This window comes from Coregonus clupeaformis, unplaced genomic scaffold (assembly GCF_020615455.1).
Source record: "Coregonus clupeaformis isolate EN_2021a unplaced genomic scaffold, ASM2061545v1 scaf0313, whole genome shotgun sequence".
In the NCBI taxonomy this organism is placed as follows: domain Eukaryota; kingdom Metazoa; phylum Chordata; class Actinopteri; order Salmoniformes; family Salmonidae; genus Coregonus; species Coregonus clupeaformis.
Genome location: NW_025533768.1, coordinates 186,978 through 205,563, shown reverse-complemented (window position 1 = coordinate 205,563; position 18,586 = coordinate 186,978). Strand labels below are relative to the sequence as shown.

General features: G+C 43.2%; 1 protein-coding gene across 1 annotated transcript in view; it reads left to right on the top strand.

Moving 5' to 3' along the window:
• The window catches only part of LOC121551416 (TOM1-like protein 2), a 59,428-nt gene extending 41,698 nt beyond the window's left edge, over window positions 1-17,730 (top strand). Inside the window, 7 exon segments of the mRNA XM_041864057.2 lie at window positions 1,640-1,862; window positions 3,835-3,952; window positions 4,336-4,414; window positions 5,557-5,628; window positions 12,889-12,948; window positions 13,854-13,896; window positions 14,446-17,730. Of these exon segments, the coding sequence (XP_041719991.2) occupies window positions 1,640-1,862; window positions 3,835-3,952; window positions 4,336-4,414; window positions 5,557-5,628; window positions 12,889-12,948; window positions 13,854-13,896; window positions 14,446-14,591 (741 nt within the window). The 3' untranslated portion in view covers window positions 14,592-17,730.
• Window positions 17,731-18,586: the final 856 nt, after the last annotated feature.

Genomic DNA, 18,586 nt, shown 5'->3' with positions numbered 1-18,586 from the left:
TACATTGGGGAGAACAAGTATTTGATACACTGCCGATTTTTGCAGGTTTTCCTACTTACAAAGCATGTAGAGGTCTGTAATTGTTATCATAGGTACACTTCAACTGTGAGAGACGGAATCTAAAACAAAAATCCAGAAAATCACATTGTATGATTTTTAAGTAATTAATTTGCATTTTATTGCATGACATAAGTATTTGATACATCAGAAAAGCAGAACTTAATATTTGGTAGAGAAACCTTTGTTTGCAATTACAGAGATCATACGTTTCCTGTAGGTCTTGACCAGGTTTGCACATCCTGCAGCAGGGATTTTGGCCCACTCCTCCATACAGACCTTCTCCAGATCCTTCAGGTTTCGGGGCTGTCGCTGGGCAATACGGACTTTCAGCTCCCTCCAAAGATTTTCTATTGGGTTCAGATCTGGAGACTGGCTAGGCCACTCCAGGACCTTGAGATGCTTCTTACGGAGACACTCCTTAGTTGCCCTGGCTGTGTGTTTCGGGTCGTTGTCATGCTGGAAGACCCAGCCACGACCCATCTTCAATGCTCTTACTGAGGGAAGGAGGTTGTTGGCCAAGATCTCGTGATACATGGCGAGTGGAGTTTAGACCAAAAAGCTCTATTTTTGTCTCATCAGACCACATGACCTTCTCCCATTCCTCCTCTGGATCATCCAGATGGTCATTGGCAAACTTCAGACCGGCCTGGACATGCGCTGGCTTGAGCAGGGGGACCTTGCGTGCGCTGCAGGATTTTAATCCATGACGGCGTAGTGTGTTACTAATGGTTTTCTTTGAGACTGTGGTCCCAGCTCTCTTCAGGTCATTGACCAGGTCCTGCCGTGTAGTTCTGGGCTGATCCCTCACCTTCCTCATGATCATTGATGCCCCACGAGGTGAGATCTTGCATGGAGCCCCAGACCAAGGGTGATTGACCGTCATCTTGAACTTCTTCCATTTTCTAATAATTGCGCTAACAGTTGTTGCCTTCTCACCAAGCTGCTTGCCTATTATGCTGTAGCCCATCCCAGGCTTGTGCAGGTCTACAATTTTATCCCTGATGTCCTTACACAGCTCTCTGGTCTTGGCCATTGTGGAGACGTTGGAGTCTGTTTGATTGAGTGTGTGGACAGGTGTCTTTTATACAGGTAACGAGTTCAAACAGGTGCAGTTAATACAGGTAATGAGTGGAGAACAGGAGGGCTTCTTAAAGACAAACTAACAGGTCTGTGAGAGCCGGAATTCTTACTGGTTGGTAGGTGATCAAATACTTATGTCATGCAATAAAATGCAAAATATTACTTAAAAATCATACAATGTGATTTTCTGGATTTTTGTTTTAGATTCCGTCTCTCACAGTTGAAGTGTACCTATGATAAAAATTACAGACCTCTACATGCTTTGTAAGTAGGAAAACCTGCAAAATCAGCAGTGTATCAAATACTTGTTCTCCCCACTGTGTATATATATATATATATATATATATAAGCAAACCCCTCTGATGTCCATAGTCTAAAATAGAGGACAGTGATGTGTTGGACCAGTAGACATCTCCAGTACCTCCTACCTCTGTTAATCTTCTCTACAGGAGCCACCGCTGTATGTGTGTTGACTGTGTTCTGTTGTGTCTCCCTCCAGATGCTGAGCGAAGCCACAGAGGACAACCTGATAGACCTAACGCCAGGCTCGCCCGCTGTGGTCAGCCTCCGAGCCACCCCCACACCACCATCCAGCGTCCCCCCCGTAGCCGCCCCCAGGGCTGGGGCTACAGGGGCTGCAGCCTCCCCTGCCCGGACCCCGGCCCTGATCCAAGACCCTACCTCCGGCCCCTCAACTCTGTCCACTCAGCTCGCTGGCCTAGGTAAGGATGGGGAAGGGTTCAATAGGAACATAAATGGTACACTGTGTACTGTATACAAATGCATTATACTGCAATGATGCGTAGCCTATAGCATGCAACACACCGCCCATACATACATGCAGCCCCAGCCCTGCCTTACACACACACACACACACACACACACACACACACACACACACAGTGGAGTGTAAGAAGGTTTATAATCAGGGAAATAAGCCCTGCTCCATAACTCTCATAATGCACTGTAAATGACTCCCCTGTTAGCCTAAATGATGTTGCTGCACTCTGTGGCACTATGCTCTGGCTGAGGCCTTAGATAGAGAAAAATGCCTTAGCAGGCAGGGGGAGAACATGGTAGAATATGCTCCTTTGATCTATAGTGCTTGCGTCTTAAATGGCACTCTATTGCCTATGTAGTGCACTACTTTTGACCAGGGCCCATCGGGAATAGGGTGCCATTTGGGACGCACACAGTGAGTGGAGTAAGAGAGGTGCTTCTGAATTATGAGGGATTCTAGAGGACTGGTGAAGGATGATGACTGTTATTGATTCTAGAGGACTGGCGCAGGATGATGACTGTCATTGATTCTAGAGGATTGGTTCAGCATGATGACTGTCATTGATTCCAGAGGACTGGTGCAGGATGTTGACTCATTGATTCTAGAGGACTGGTGCAGGATGATGACTGTTATTAATTCTAGAGGACTGGCGCAGGATGATGACTGTCATTGATTTTAGAGGACTGGCGCAGGATGATGACTGTCATTGATTTTAGAGGACTGGCGCAGGATGATGACTGTTATTGATTCTAGAGGACTGGCGCAGGATGATGACTGTCATTGATTTTAGAGGACTGGCGCAGGATGATGACTGTCATTGGTTCTAGAGCACTGGTGCAGGATGATGACTGTAATTAATTCTAGAGGACTGGAGGATGACTGTATTTGATTCTAGAGGATCAGATGATGACTGACGACTGATTCTAGAGGACTGGCACAGGATGATGACTGTCATTGATTCTAGAGGACTGGTGCAGGATGATGACTGTAATTGATTCTAGAGGACTGGTGCGGGATGATGACTGTCATTGATTCCAGAGGACTGGTGCAGGATGATGACTCATTGATTCCAGAGGACTGGCGCAGGATGATGACTGTCATTGATTGTAGAGGACTGGTGCAGGATGATGACTGTTATTGATTCTAGAGGACTGGTGCAGGATGATGACTGTCATTGATTCCAGAGGACTGGCGCAGGATGATGACTGCCATTGATTCCAGAGGACTGGCGCAGGATGATGACTGTCATTGATTTTAGAGGACTGGTGCAGGATGATGACTGTAATTGATTCTAGAGGACTGGTGCAGGATGATGACTCATTGATTCCAGAGGACTGGCGCAGGATGATGACTGTCATTGATTGTAGAGGACTGGTGCAGGATGATGACTGTTATTGATTCTAGAGGACTGGTGCAGGATGATGACTGTCATTGATTCCAGAGGACTGGCGCAGGATGATGACTGCCATTGATTCCAGAGGACTGGCGCAGGATGATGACTGTCATTGATTCTAGAGGACTGGTGCAGGATGATGACTGTCATTGATTCTAGAGGACTGGTGCAGGATGATGACTGTCATTGATTCCAGAGGACTGGTGCAGGATGATGACTGTTATTGTGGACATTTAGATCTCATCTCTCTTTTACTCTCTTCCCTACACCCCCTTTTACACCCTCTCTCAACTCTTTCTCTCTTCCTTTCTTTCTCTTCCCCTCCTCTCTTCTCTCTCTCTCTCTCTCTCTCTCTGCCTCTCTCTCTCTCTCTCTCTGCCTCTCTCTCTCTCTCTCTCTGCATCTCTCTCTCTCTCTGCCTCTCTCTCTCTCCCTATCTCCCTCTACCTCTGCCCCTCTCTCTCTCTCTCTCTCTCTCTCTCTCTCTCTCTCTCTCTCTCTCTCTCTCTCTCCCCCTCAGATGTGGGTGGGGACAGTGTCAGTGGTACCCTGTCCTCTCTGTCGGGCCACAACCTTGGAGACGACTTTGACATGTTCGCTCAGACCAGGACCAGCTCTCTGGCCGACAAACGCAGAAAGTATGGCTTCTTCAAGCTTAGCTCTCCCTTTTGCTTCTAGAACCCATTCCAAACTTCTAGAACCCTGTTACAATGGATTTGCAGCTTTGATCCTGTCGGACTCGGACTGCAGTGTGTGCAGTCCAGCAATAGCACACCTGATTAATATAATCAATTTATCATAGTCTTCTAGTTAGGCTAACATAAATGTAATCTGGTGTGTTAGAGCTGGGCTGGAACAAAATCCTGCAATTTGCTGTCCCCCAGGACCAGAGTTGTGAATGTGTTTTTGTCCACTCCTGTTCTAGAGCCACTCTCAGCCTTCCAGAACAATCTCCATGCCACACAGTGGGACTGGCTCTAACTTGTTCTCTGTTTGTGTTTTTGTGTGTGTTTGTTGTCAGTGTGAAGTACGAGGACCCTCGGGCCCTGGGCGGGCTTGCCTCGGCTCTGGATGTCAGACAACAGAACACCACTGGAGGGGTGAGTGCACCAAAGCATGCTGGGGGATGTAGTTTAGATTCACATCCCCCCCCCACATTGAAGTGTAGAGTGTGGTTGACGTGCTGTTAAAATGGTTGACAAGGTTAATCTCTCAGCCCCTGGTCTCCTCTCTCTGCATGTGATTGACCTCGGCTCTCTGTACCACAAATGGCACCCTATTCCCTATATAGTGCACTGGTCAAAAGTACTAAACTATATAGGGAATAGGGTGCCATTGGACGCAGCCTCTGACAGACTTTACCAGAGTAATACCAGATGAATACAGTAGTAGACCATGGCTAGCCAGCTCTGAATGGTGAACTACACTCTTGTAGTGTTGTAGTAACAAACACAGACAATAAGCATGGCTTGTAGTCTAGTATAACTAGGTACTCTAAAGAGGTACATGTAATACTCTCTCTAAACATTTTAAACTATAAACTCCCATTACTTGGTCATTCTGTCATTCCTCAGTATAGTTTTTTTTGGGGTGTTCTTTTCTTCCTCTTGTCTTGTTCATTGCACTCTGTAAGACAGTATTTGGTCACGTTATGTGTGTCAAAGATCATAGGAAACCATGCTATTGAATTCCACTTTTTGCATGTCACCTTTTCTCCTTCAAATTGTCAAAACTATTTTTTGGATGAGTTTTTTTTCTAGTACCACAGTCAGTCAGTACTAACAAGGCACTTTGTAATTATCAGGTTTTACACTACTAAACTAGATGTAGATTCTGCACATGTAAGGCCAGACACAAAGTATTATGAAATCTACACTCTCTCTCTCACACACACACCGATTACACAAACCGATTACACACACCCTTCACCCTCCAGTGCCAGTTGAGATTGCCTCAGATGGAATGTAACTGCCAGTCTGGGGCTTAGTGATCAGCTGAGGGCTCAAAGTTCAAACTCCTTATTTCCTTCCTCCTTTCCCCATGCGTTCACCTTTTTATTGGAATGATTCTGTATTTTTCCTCTCGTCTGTTCCCCCCCATCTTTCCTTCTCCCCATCTTTTCTTCAGTCTGGTTTGTTGCGTTGCATTTGATTTCTCTGTTTCTCTCTGTGCTCTGTTGCTCTGGTCTGGGGCTTCCTCTATCTTCAATCTTGTGTAAGGTCTTGTTCTGTTGTTGATTCAGCTGAGGGTGATAGGGGATGATAACCCAGAGTTGGAGCTGCCCATAGACAGCTGGCTTATTACCCAAGGAATGGTGAGGACTCCATCCTCAGTGTCCTCCCCCTATGTCCAGTCACCCCATCACCCATATCCCCCCTCCACCCCTGGCCCCCTCGTCACCATCCATCCATCCCCCTGACCATCCATATCCCAGCACTGATAAACCAGCTAGCACCAACAGTAGAATGGAGACACATTAGAAAAAGCCAGACGACTCCTCCAATTGTACAATACCCACACAATGATGAATAAATAAGCTGTTAGAATCTTAATTTGTCCTTGTGTGCTCTGAAAGGAGTCAAGACTCCTAGGACCTCTGAGATGGTGAATCTGAGTCATTATGCATATTCTGGATACACACACACACACACACATATACATATATATATATATATATATATATATATATATATATATATATATATATATACAGTGGGGAGAACAAGCATTTGAAACACTGCCGATTTTGCAGGTTTTCCTACTTACAAAGCATGTAGAGGTCTGTAATTTTTATCATAGGTACACTTCAACTGTGAGAGACGGAATCTAAAACAAAAATCCAGAAAATCACATTGTATGATTTTTAAGTAATTCATTTGCATTTTATTGCATGACATAAGTATTTGATACATCAGAAAAGCAGAACGTAATATTTGGTAGAGAAACCTTTGTTTGCAATTACAGAGATCATACGTTTCCTGTAGGTCTTGACCAGGTTTGCACACACTGCAGCAAGGATTTTGGCCCACTCCTCCATACAGACCTCCAGATCCTTCAGGTTTCGGGGCTGTTGCTGGGCAATACGGACTTTCAGCTCCCTCCAAAGATTTTCTATTGGGTTCATGTCTGGAGACTGGCTAGGCCACTCCAGGACCTTGAGATGCTTCTTACGGAGCCACTCCTTAGTTGCCCTGGCTGTGTGTTTCAGGTCGTTGTCATGCTGGAAGACCCAGCCACGACCCATCTTCAATGCTCTTACTGAGGGAAGGAGGTTGTTGGCCAAGATCTCGCGATACATGGCCCCATCCATCCTCCCCTCAATACGGTGCATGTCGTCCTGTCCCCTTTGCAGAAAAGCATCCCCAAAGAATGATGTTTCCACCTCCATGCTTCACGGTTGGGATGGTGTTCTTGGGGTTGTACTCATCCTTCTTCCTCCAAACACGGCGAGTGGAGTTTAGACCAAAAGCTCTATTTTTGTCTCATCAGACCACATGACCTTCTCCCATTCCTCCTCTGGATCATCCAGATGGTCATTGGCAACTTCAGACGCGGCCTGGACATGCGCTGGCTGCGAGCAGGGGACATTGCGCCTGCAGGATTTTAATCCATGACGGCGTAGTGTGTTACTAATGGTTTTCTTTGAGACTGTGGTCCCAGCTCTCTTCAGGTCATTGACCAGGTCCTGCCGTGTAGTTCTGGGCTGATCCCCTCACCTTCCTCATGATCATTGATGCCCCACGAGGTGAGATCTTGCATGGAGCCCCAGACCGAGGGTGATTGACCGTCATCTTGAACTTCTTCCATTTTCTAATAATTGCGCCAACAGTTGTTGCCTTCTCACCAAGCTGCTTGCCTATTGTCCTGTAGCCCATCCCAGCCTTGTGCAGGTCTACAATTTTATCCCTGATGTCCTTATACAGCTCTCTGGTCTTGGCCATTGTGGAGAGGTTGGAGTCTGTTTGATTGAGTGTGTGGATAGGTGTCTTTTATACAGGTAACGAGTTCAAACAGGTGCAGTTAATACAGGTAATGAGTGGAGAACAGGAGGGCTTCTTAAAGAAAAACTAACAGGTCTGTGAGAGCCGGAATTCTTACTGGTTGGTAGGTGATCAAATACTTATGTCATGCAATAAAATGCAAATAAATTCATTAAAAATCATACAATGTGATTTTCTGGATTTTTGTTTTAGATTCCGTCTCTCACAGTTGAAGTGTACCTAATGATAAAAATTACAGACCTCTACATGCTTTGTAAGTAGGAAAACCTGCAAAATCGGCAGTGTATTAAATACTTGTTCTCGCCACTGTATATATATATATATATACAGTGGGGGAAAAAAGTATTTAGTCAGCCATCAATTGTGCAAGTTCTCCCACTTAAAAAGATGAGAGAGGCCTGTAATTTTCATCATAGGTACACGTCAACTATGACAGACAAATTGAGCATTTTTTTCCCAGAAAATCACATTGTAGGATTTTTAATGAATTTATTTGCAAATTATGGTGGAAAATAAGTATTTGGTCACCTACAAACAAGCAAGATTTCTGGCTCTCACAGACCTGTAACTTCTTCTTTAAGAGGCTCCTCTGTCCTCCACTCGTTACCTGTATTAATGGCACCTGTTTGAACTTGTTATCAGTATAAAAAGACACCTGTCCACAACCTCAAACAGTCACACTCCAAACTCCACTATGGCCAAGACCAAAGAGCTGTCAAAGGACACCAGAAACAAAATTGTAGACCTGCACCAGGCTGGGAAGACTGAATCTGCAATAGGTAAGCAGCTTGGTTTGAAGAAATCAACTGTGGGAGCAATTATTAGGAAATGGAAGACATACAAGACCACTGATAATCTCCCTCGATCTGGGGCTCCACGCAAGATCTCACCCCCGTGGGGTCAAAATGATCACAAGAACGGTGAGCAAAAATCCTAGAACCACACGGGGGGACCAAGTGAATGACCTGCAGAGAGCTGGGACCAAAGTAACAAAGCCTACCATCAGTAACACACTACGCCGCCAGGGACTCAAATCCTGCAGTGCCAGACGTGTCCCCCTGCTTAAGCCAGTACATGTCCAGGCCCGTCTGAAGTTTGCTAGAGTGCATTTGGATGATCCAGAAGAGGATTGGGAGAATGTCATATGGTCAGATGAAACCAAAATATAACTTTTTGGTAAAAACTCAACTCGACGTGTTTGGAGGACAAATAATGCTGAGTTGCATCCAAAGAACACCATACCTACTGTGAAGCATGGGGGTGGAAACATCATGCTTTGGGGCTGTTTTTCTGCAAAGGGACCAGGACGACTGATCCGTGTAAAGGACAGAATGAATGGGGCCATGTATCGAGATTTTGAGTGAAAACCTCGTTCCATCAGCAAGGGCATTGAAGATGAAACGTGGCTGGGTCTTTCAGCATGACAATGATCCCAAACACACCGCCCGGGCAACGAAGGAGTGGCTTCGTAAGAAGCATTTCAAGGTCCTGGAGTGGCCTAGCCAGTCTCCAGATCTCAACCCCATAGAAAATATTTGGAGGGAGTTGAAAGTCCGTGTTGCCCAGCGACAACCCCAAAACATATATAATTATAATAATATATAATATAATTAGTCATTTAGCAGACGCTCTTATCCAGAGCGACTTACAGGAGCAATTAGGGTTAAGTGCCTTGCTCAAGGGCACATCGACAGATTTTTCACCTAGTCGGCTCGGGGATTAGAACCAGAGACCTTTCGGTTACTGGCACAACGCTCTTAACCACTAAGCTACCTGCCGCCTGCTGTAGAGGAGATCTGCATGGAGGAATGGGCCAAAATACCAGCAACAGTGTGTGAAAACCTTGTGAAGACTTACAGAAAACGTTTGACCTGTGTCATTGCCAACAAAGGGTATATAACAAAGTATTGAGAAACTTTTGTTATTGACCAAATACTTATTTTCCACCATAATTTGCAAATAAATTCATAAAAAATCCTACAATGTGATTATCTGGATTTTTTTTTCTCAATTTGTCTGTCATAGTTGACGTGTACCTATGATGAAAATTACAGGCCTCTCTCGTCTTTTTAAGTGGGAGAACTTGCACAATTGGTGGTTGACTAAATACTTTTTCCCCCCACTGTACACATACACGCGCGCGCGCGCACACACACATACACACATACACACATACACACACACACACACACACACACACACACACACACACACACACACACACACACACACACACACACACACACACACACACACACACACACACCTACTGTTACACATGTGGACTCCCTTCACTCTGTCCCTCCTACTGTTGGTCCTGGTCCTCTCATCCCTCCATCCTCTCCTCCTCCCCTCATGGATGAAGTGAAAGGTCTGCTTGGTCCCCAGGACCAGGTGTGGGTTTTCATCAGTCACAAACAGTACATGTCTAACAGTAACACACTAAACCCAGGAGAGGTACAGATACTTTACTGCTTGCTGCACAACAGGTGTTAAGTTGACAAGGCTGTTGACATCATAGAAATAGAATCACTAGAATGGGAATCCCCATTCAAGTCAGTGGGTCTATAATGGGTAGACCGGCGGCCATTTTGAAAGTGATTCTATTTCTATGGTTGACATCAGATTTGTTGTCAATAGTATCATTATTGCTGATTGGACCTGGTTCAAACGTCTGTGTAGTAGAAAGTATCATCTCTGTCACATTCATTGTCAAGCTAACAGTCTATAGAGAAATTTTTTGAAGTATACTGAACAAAAATATAAACGCAACATGCAACAATTTCTAAGATTTTACTGAGTTACAGTTCATATGAGGAAATTAGTCAATTAAAATAAATTTATTAGGCCCTAATCTATGGATTTCACATGACTGGGAATACAGAATGCGTCTGTTGGTCACCGATACCTTTTTAAAAGATGGGCCTCAAAATGGCCTATTTCTGTGCATTCAAATTGCCATCGATAAAATGCAATTGTGTTCGTTGTCCATTGCTTATGCCTGCCCATACCATAACCCCACCGCCACCATGGGGCACTCTGTTCACAACGTTGACATCAGCAAACCACTCGCAACACGACGCCATACACGTTGTCTGCGATTGTGAGGCCGGTTGGACGTACTGTCAAATTCTCTAAAGCGGCGTTAAGGAGGCTTATGGTAAAGAAATTAACATTAAATTATCTGGCAACAGCTCTGGTGGACATTCCTACAGTCAGCATGCCAATTGCACGCTCCCTCAAAACTTGAGACATCTGTGGCATTGTGTTGTGTGACAAAACTGCGCATTTTAGAGTGGCCTTTTATTGTCCCCAGCACAAGGTGCACCTGGGTAATGCTAATGCTATTTAACAACACTTTACATGTTGCGTTTATATTTTTGTTCAGTGTAGATAATATACTATACATATTAAGACAACTAGTATAGTAGTTCCATTTTAACACTGGAAGACTAGTGCATTAACTGATTTAACATATTAAACCTATTAGCTACAATACTGTTGATGTGATGCATTGATTGCTGTTATGATTGGTATAAAACTGTTCCATATTGTACCATACTTATTATTTCTTTCAATTATGGTCCTTCTTCTATGTCAACCCTGTTGACCATGGTATGTTGACCATGTTATGTCAACCCTGTTGACCATGGTATGTTGACCATGTTATGTCAACCCTGTTGACCATGGTATGTTGACCTTGGTATGTCAACCCTATTGACCATGGTATGTTGACCTTGGTATGTCAACCCTATTGACCATGGTATGTTGACCATGGTAAGTCAACCCTGTTGACGATGGTAAGTCAACCCTGTTGACCATGTAATGTCAACCCTGTTGACCATGGTATATGTCGACCATGGTATGTCAACCCTGTTGACCATGGTATGTTGACCATGATATGTCAACCCTGTCGACCCTGTTGGCTTTGAAAAGTTGGCATTGCATAATGTTCAACACCCGGAATCTGTGAATAAGGCTTAACAACAATATATTGTGAAGTTGCTCGAAAGGAGTGTAGCTAGCTAGACAGCCAAAGTCCAAATGATCTGACTTGCGTATCATTATGCAAATCACGTGACTCCCACGTGTGGGGAATTCCCTTACAGTAACTCACCCTCTGTTTTACCTTTGAGTGAGTTTTCTATCTACCACTAGTGACCTAGTGTATGGAGCATCCTACACAACAGTACCTTTGATGTTTTCCTTTTTTGATTCCTCAATAGACTGGTGGAGACTGAAAAAACCCACCACTACTTCACAAAGAGTGATTGTTTCAACATCTCTCATCAAAGTCCCAAAAGATCTATCAGAATCTTTAAGAGCATTATACATTTATGTCCTTCTCATATCGGTACACAACAGTGGAATTTGATCTGTTAGAGAATCTAGATTCTAAAGACTAGATTGTAGATATGACGTCAGTGAATGCAGATGCCTGGCAGCTTGAGCATGATCTCTTCTCTATCTTATTCTTCTGCTCAAAGCATGACTAGTCTGTGTACTTCTGAGTAACTTCTCAGTATCTCCTTCTCTTCGATCTTTGTGATCAGCAACTAAAAGGAGCTTGGATGAGATCGGCTATGATTCAGTTGCATCATGACACTGATGTTTAATAAATGGTTCAGGTTAGGATCTGGGGAAGGTAAGCTGATTCTAGACCTGTGCATATAGGCATACTTCTACCCAGAACCATTAAACCAGGAGGGTAAGCTGATCCTAGATCTGTGCATACAGGCAACTGTTAGGGCAGCCTTCATGACCATTGACCCCTCTCCTATCAGACCTGATTGCTGGTACTGTACCCTGAGTTACTCCGACCTCTACACACACACACCATGGCATCCACCCTCTCACATTCTCCTTTCCATTCTCACTGTCACTGCATGTCATGCAGCCAGCGTTGCTTATGCTCTGTGTGTGCGTGTGTCATTATGACATTAGTCCTCATTCCCAGTCTTCGGTGGTCCCTGTGTTTTGCAGGTTGTCCTTCCAACAAATGATTGAATCATGTTAATTGGCTGATCTGTTAATTGACTAATGATGTGGACTAATTAACACAGTGTTACATAACTGCAGCTGGTAGTTCCATACCTACTCATTAGAACCAATGAGGACAAAATAATTACCTGGGAAGTGGTCTGGGACTGGAGTTTTCCCTGAATCCTGACCATGTGATTTGACCCAGGTACAACTCTGGACCCTGGTTATTGCCTATGACCTGGTTATTGCCTATGCCCAGTCAGGAAAAAATCCTGTCCATATGCATAATAAATCAATGTGTTGAACATGATAAAGGAAACCTGCACACATAGGGACTCCTCTGTGTCTGAGGACCACTGTGATGTGTCTGGTGTTCTCTTCCTCTGCTCTTGGTTTTGGTTTGATGGCTTTGTTTTTGTTATTTGTCATTTTCCTCTCAGAGCCTCCGGTGAATCTATTCTTGTTGTTTTTCTTTTGTTTTTGTCGTTTCTTTGTTTTGTTTCTGTTGTCGGGTGGGTGTGGCGGTGGGGTTTATTATTTTGTGTGGCTTTGTGCCGTCCCCTGGGTTTGTCCATGGCTTTGCTCCATAGATCCCCGTATCGCAGTCCTCTGTCATGGATGACATAGAGGAGTGGCTCTGTGCTGATGTGGTGAGACTTCTTTACCTTGATTTCTCTCTCTCTCTTCTCTCACGTTTCTTTTCTTTTTCTTTTATCACATGACATTTCTATCCATCTCACGTAACCAGGTAGATCACATGTAGTGTTCTTAACTTTAGTTGACCATCTTCTATTGATACATTATCTGACTAATGGTTTTCCACCAATGATGTGAGTGATATAACAATATAAAAGTGATCTATGAGATGTACTATCTCTCACATGCTACCGTAATGCTAATCTAGAGAATAAAACCTGCCAGTCTAAAGATGACATTGGTACTGTATCACATCACACCAGGTGACGCTACAGTGGTTATTCCTGATGAATGTGAAAGGTAGACACAGGTCCTGTTGTTAAAGGGATATAGCAGAGTAAATATGTTCCTGAAAGGTTGGATGGACGAGTGGATGGATCTATTGGAAGCATGGGTCCAACACAGTGGTGGAAAGTACATGTTCTTGAAGTACCTCAATGTCAGTACAAAAGCACTGGGTGGGAGTGACCTCCCTGAGTTGTGAATGGTGTCCTGTAGGAGTTAGGAAGGTAAGTAGCCTAGTCAACTTGTACGTAGGGTTGCAAAATTCCTGTAACTTTCCCAAAATACCCTGGTTTTCAAGAAATCCCAGTTGGAAGATTCCTGGAATCAAGAGGGAATAAGCAGGGAATCCGTTAATTCTATACTGGGATTTCTGGGAAACTGGGATTTTGGGAAATAATTTTGCAACCCATACTTATACAATACCTAAGGGAAGACCAATTTTTTGACTTTGTCTCCTAACAATGTCAATTTACTGTAAGGCATCTTGGTGAGTCAATAGTTGTGTGATCCTCCTGGCAGAATTGACCACAAATGTTATGGATTCACTGATTTCTGTTTCTTCTCCTCTGAATAGAAAGGCGATGGTTTAGATGGTGAGGAAGGGGTGACGAGTGAAGGTATGGATGGATTCAGGGCACTAACACTTGATACTGCGCATTTTATTTTTTATTTATTTTTATTTATTTTTTACATTTTTTGCATGTGTAGAAGCTCTCATTAAATGTGGCATAGATTCTGCTTCTTACTTTGTGTGTCAAAATTCTCTGATCAGCTCTTTAGCACTTGATATATTAGGCTGCGTTTACACAGGCAGCCTAATTCTGATCTTTGCCACTTAATTGGTCTTTTGACCAATCCGATCAGATCAGAATTGGGCTGCCCGTGTAAACGTAGCCTTTGTGCTCTTATTCTCAAGCCTGCTCCTGGAGAGCCACAGTACTGCAGGCTTTTGTCTCAGCTAATACCATCACACCTGATTCAACCAATCTACTGATCTTCAACACATTGATTGCATGAATGAGGTGTTTCACTGCTGATGTGGGGCAAATAACATGCAGTACTGTGCCTCTCCAGAAGGTGCAGCAATGACGATCACTATGCAAAAAGTCAACAACTGACAAACCATGTCCTGCTGTTAACAGGGGTTTTCTCTCCTCTTCCTGTAGAGTTTGATAAGTTTCTGGAGGATCGAGCGAAGGTGGTCGATTCCTTACCATCGCTCCCTAGTGATGAGCCTGGTCCCCCTATCAGCGCCCCCAGCGGCACCCGCAAGAAGGCCGAACGGACGGAGGATGCCCTCTTTGCCTTGTAGAGTCTACCCCAGGAAACCCCTCTCTCTGAGGCATCTACAGCACCTAGGTACCCCAGGCCCACTTGCTCCATCCGGCACTCCTGCCAAGCAGCAGTGTAGCTACTGAACTGAACACCAATCCTGCTCCTGCAGAGGACCATGCTTGCTGTCTGCCCGCGCAGCCGTGTTGCATCATGTATTACTATTGAGGTTTTGATCCGTCTGTCAGTGTGGGATATGTCTGTAGTCTTGTATCTCATCTGCAGCTAGCTACCCGAAGGAGGATATAACCTAACATTGTGAGGATAGCAAACATTACTGACCTGTCTCTGTCTGTTTTCACATTTCAAAAGGGAAAACCAAAAAATATATAGCTGCATGCAGCCGTGGCAGGGTTCAAGCCCTATGGCACCACAGCAAATATCTGTTACACAGCTTTTATATTTGCTTTCCTCTTTTGAAAAGCTTTTGTCAGCTTCCCTCCATGTTATCTTGTGTGGTGTGTACATAGGGGAAGGAAAGGGTCCAAAATAATATTTTCAATCAGAACCTAAGAAACACCAAATATTTGCGATAGGTATTGTTAATACTACCTCTACAATTGTAAAACAACCGGATCAGTTGCAACAGTGACGCTTAGCTCTGGTAGTACCTGTACACTATGTAAGTGTAACAAGTAAATAAGACTAAGAGGCTTTAATGACAAAAACAATTACTAAATGTGTCTATCACAGGAGGTTGGTGGCACCTTAATTGGGAAGTTCGGGCATGTGGTAATGAATGGAGTGGAATGAGTGGAAAGGTATCAACAACATCAAACACATGGTGCCATGTGTTTAATGCCATTCCATTTGCTTCGTTCCAGCCATTATTATGAGCCATCCTCCCCTCAGCAGCCTCCACAGGTGTCTTCTAATATTGGGCTATTCGTCAACATTTTCCTTCCCCTTCTACTATGATGAGACCAATTTAATGAGCTTTATGCACTTTTGGACCCTTGAACAGTTCAGTATGTATATCCTTGTGTTAATAAGATGGCAACTCTTTTTTTATATAGGAAACAAAACATTTTTTTCTTAGACTAATTGCATATGATTTTATGGATTTTATGAAATTTACAGCCCTTTTCTCGCCCTTCAAAGCACACTTTTTCCTGACATGGAAATTAAAGGAAAAGAACAGGCGAAATATGGCACTGAAAATCTAATCAAATTTCAATTTCATGATAGCGTATTGGTAGCATACTTGACAGAAAATAATTATTGCAAACGCTTATACATGTAGTTATTGTAAAGAAAAGTGTCCATATGTTTACATAAATATATGTATATACATCAGAAATATGTGAGTATTACCTGCAGTACATGTTTAAAAGTCAAACCGAATTAATAGCTTTTATGTACGTCGCTAAGCCGAAAGGCTAACTCATTCATGTATTGTTTGGTCTCCTGGTTGTATATGTACAGTAATGTCATGCAGGAAAATAAATTCCTCACAAATCCTTTCTACTTTGGGGAAAGCGCCCCTGCTCTCCTCTCCTTACTCATACATGTGTGGGACAGAAAGAGGTTTGGATGTGCTTCAGAAGGATGACCAAAAACGTTATTTTACCGTGTTTTATGTATTTTTACTGTGGTCTGAATTGTTTGGTAAAGCTTCCTGTCTTTATTTTTGAGGATTACATTTGGTGGTAGCTGTGGGCTGTGACTCTGCTAGTGGGACTGCCCCTTTAACCTATTTTAACATTCTATTTGAGTTTGCTTACCTACAATAGGTAATGCAGTTAGATGAGGGCATAACATTAATTTCCTGTTGTCAGGAAGACATGGGCTATAGACCACACTTTGAGGCAAAAGAGGTTCTTTCTTCATTCCAACTCTTTTGCCAGTACCTTTCAAAGTTAATGCTTATAAAGCTTCTACAAGTAACACCAAATTAATAACGACAAAACGCCATGACGTTTCACGTCAATAGGAACTATTTGTGTTTATTCGCAAATATCCTTATATACTTAACAAAGTTACGTGTATTATACTGTAAATGAGACTCATTTAAATAAAATGTCATATTTGTCAGAAAATACCTTACTGTATCTGTTATTTAAAAAGATCCGCTTCCAGATAAAACATTATTTGTAACAATCATTTATAAATGTTAGAGGGTGACATTACAAACAAGTAAATGATTTGTCTTAGGCATTAATGTTTGAATGTGTTTTAGAATACTGTAACAGAATGAACTGTTATTAATGAGCTTTTACTCCGTTTCATTTTTGTCCTATTTGGTCTTATATTGCTTTAATTATACCTCTTAGGAGGCCGTATGAAATAGTAGCATATATTTTACAATCAAGAATTGCTGTTCCTCTTATGTCTTAAGACTGGACAAAAGCAAAGAGATGTTTGAACTAAGATTCTTTGTTACTGAAATGTAACCTCTCACTTGATCAATTACAGAGTTGATTTCTATGTGTGTGTGTCACTTTTTCTTTTTTTTTCTTTTTAACCAGAAAGAGTTCTGTGTATATGCTTTATGTCAGAGATTAATGTGATGATGCAAAGCTCTGACTGCAACCTTACTCTTTTACGGCTGTCCTCCGATCAGATGGTTGTGTGAAACTGTTGAGTTGCTATGGAACGTGAATCTGTTGCCGTTGCTATGGAACGTGAACCTGTTGGGTTGCTATGGAACGTGAACCTGTTGGGTTGCTATGGGACATGTGAACCTGTTGGGTTGCTATGGAACATGTGAATCTGTTGGGTTGCTATGGAACGTGAACCTGTTGGGTTGCAACAGGAATAAGCTACTGGACATTGTAACCATTGTAACGCACTGTATCTCTTCACTACCCGTAAAACTGGTTGAAAATATGTAATTTCAACAGCAAAAGTAGTTGGGTATGGACATGGGGGAGTTGGAAATTGTGTCCTCCAGTGTTCTGTTTAGGAACAGTTGTTTTTCCTGACCAAGAAATGTTCCGGTCTAGACTAAATGGTCAGGTCACATGGTCAGGAGAACTCCTGTCCCTCCTTCTGTATGTTGGTGTGGGTGTTCTATGGCTGTGCTGTTCTGCCATTCATTACTTTGGATTCAGCTTTCTATTGTGTGACCTGATGATGCACGTATTAACCAATAAAACACTAGCAACGTGTGACCTCTACCAACACTTCGTTTGTGGTTATTTTCTCGTGTTTGTGTGTATTACATTTGTCCTTGCGATGGAGTTAGGATATGAAATATGATAGTGAACACACATGGTAAATTCAGGCAGAGACAAGCTCATGGTTCAACCTGGGATAGTGGCCCACTGAGTGATGCAACGGACTCACTTCTTGCACCATGTTATTCATAGCAATGCATGTTTCCCCTGCCCTGACCCTTTCCCCTTATAGTTATACCTACCCTCCCATGCCAAAGTAATTGTTTCCTGTTGATGTCCATGCAGACACTCCAGATGTATTAACGCAACAATTTCAAAGATTTTACTGAGTTACAGTTCATATAAGGAAATCAGTCAATTAAAATAAATTGATTAGGCCCTAATCTATAGATTTCACATGACTGGGAATAAAGATATGTATCTGTTAGTCACAGATACCTTTTTTTTTTTTTTTTAAGTAGGGGCGTGGATCAGAAAACCAGTCCGTATCATTTGACTCATGCAGCGCGACACATCTCCTTCGCATAGAGTTGATCAGGCTGTTGATTGTGGCCTGTGGAATGTTGTCCCACTCCTCTTCAATGGCTGTGCGAAGTTGCTGGATATTGGCGGGAACTGGAACACGCTGTTGTACATATCGATCCAGAGCATCCCAAACATGCTCAATGGGTGACGTGTCTGGTGAGTATGCAGGCCATGGAAGAACTGGGAAATGTTCAGCTTCCAGGAATTGTGTACAGATCCTTGCGACATGGGGCTGTGCATTATCATGCTGAAACATGAGGTGATGGCGGCAGATGAATTGCATGACAATGGGCCTCAGGATCTCATCACGGTATCGCTGTGTATTTAAAAC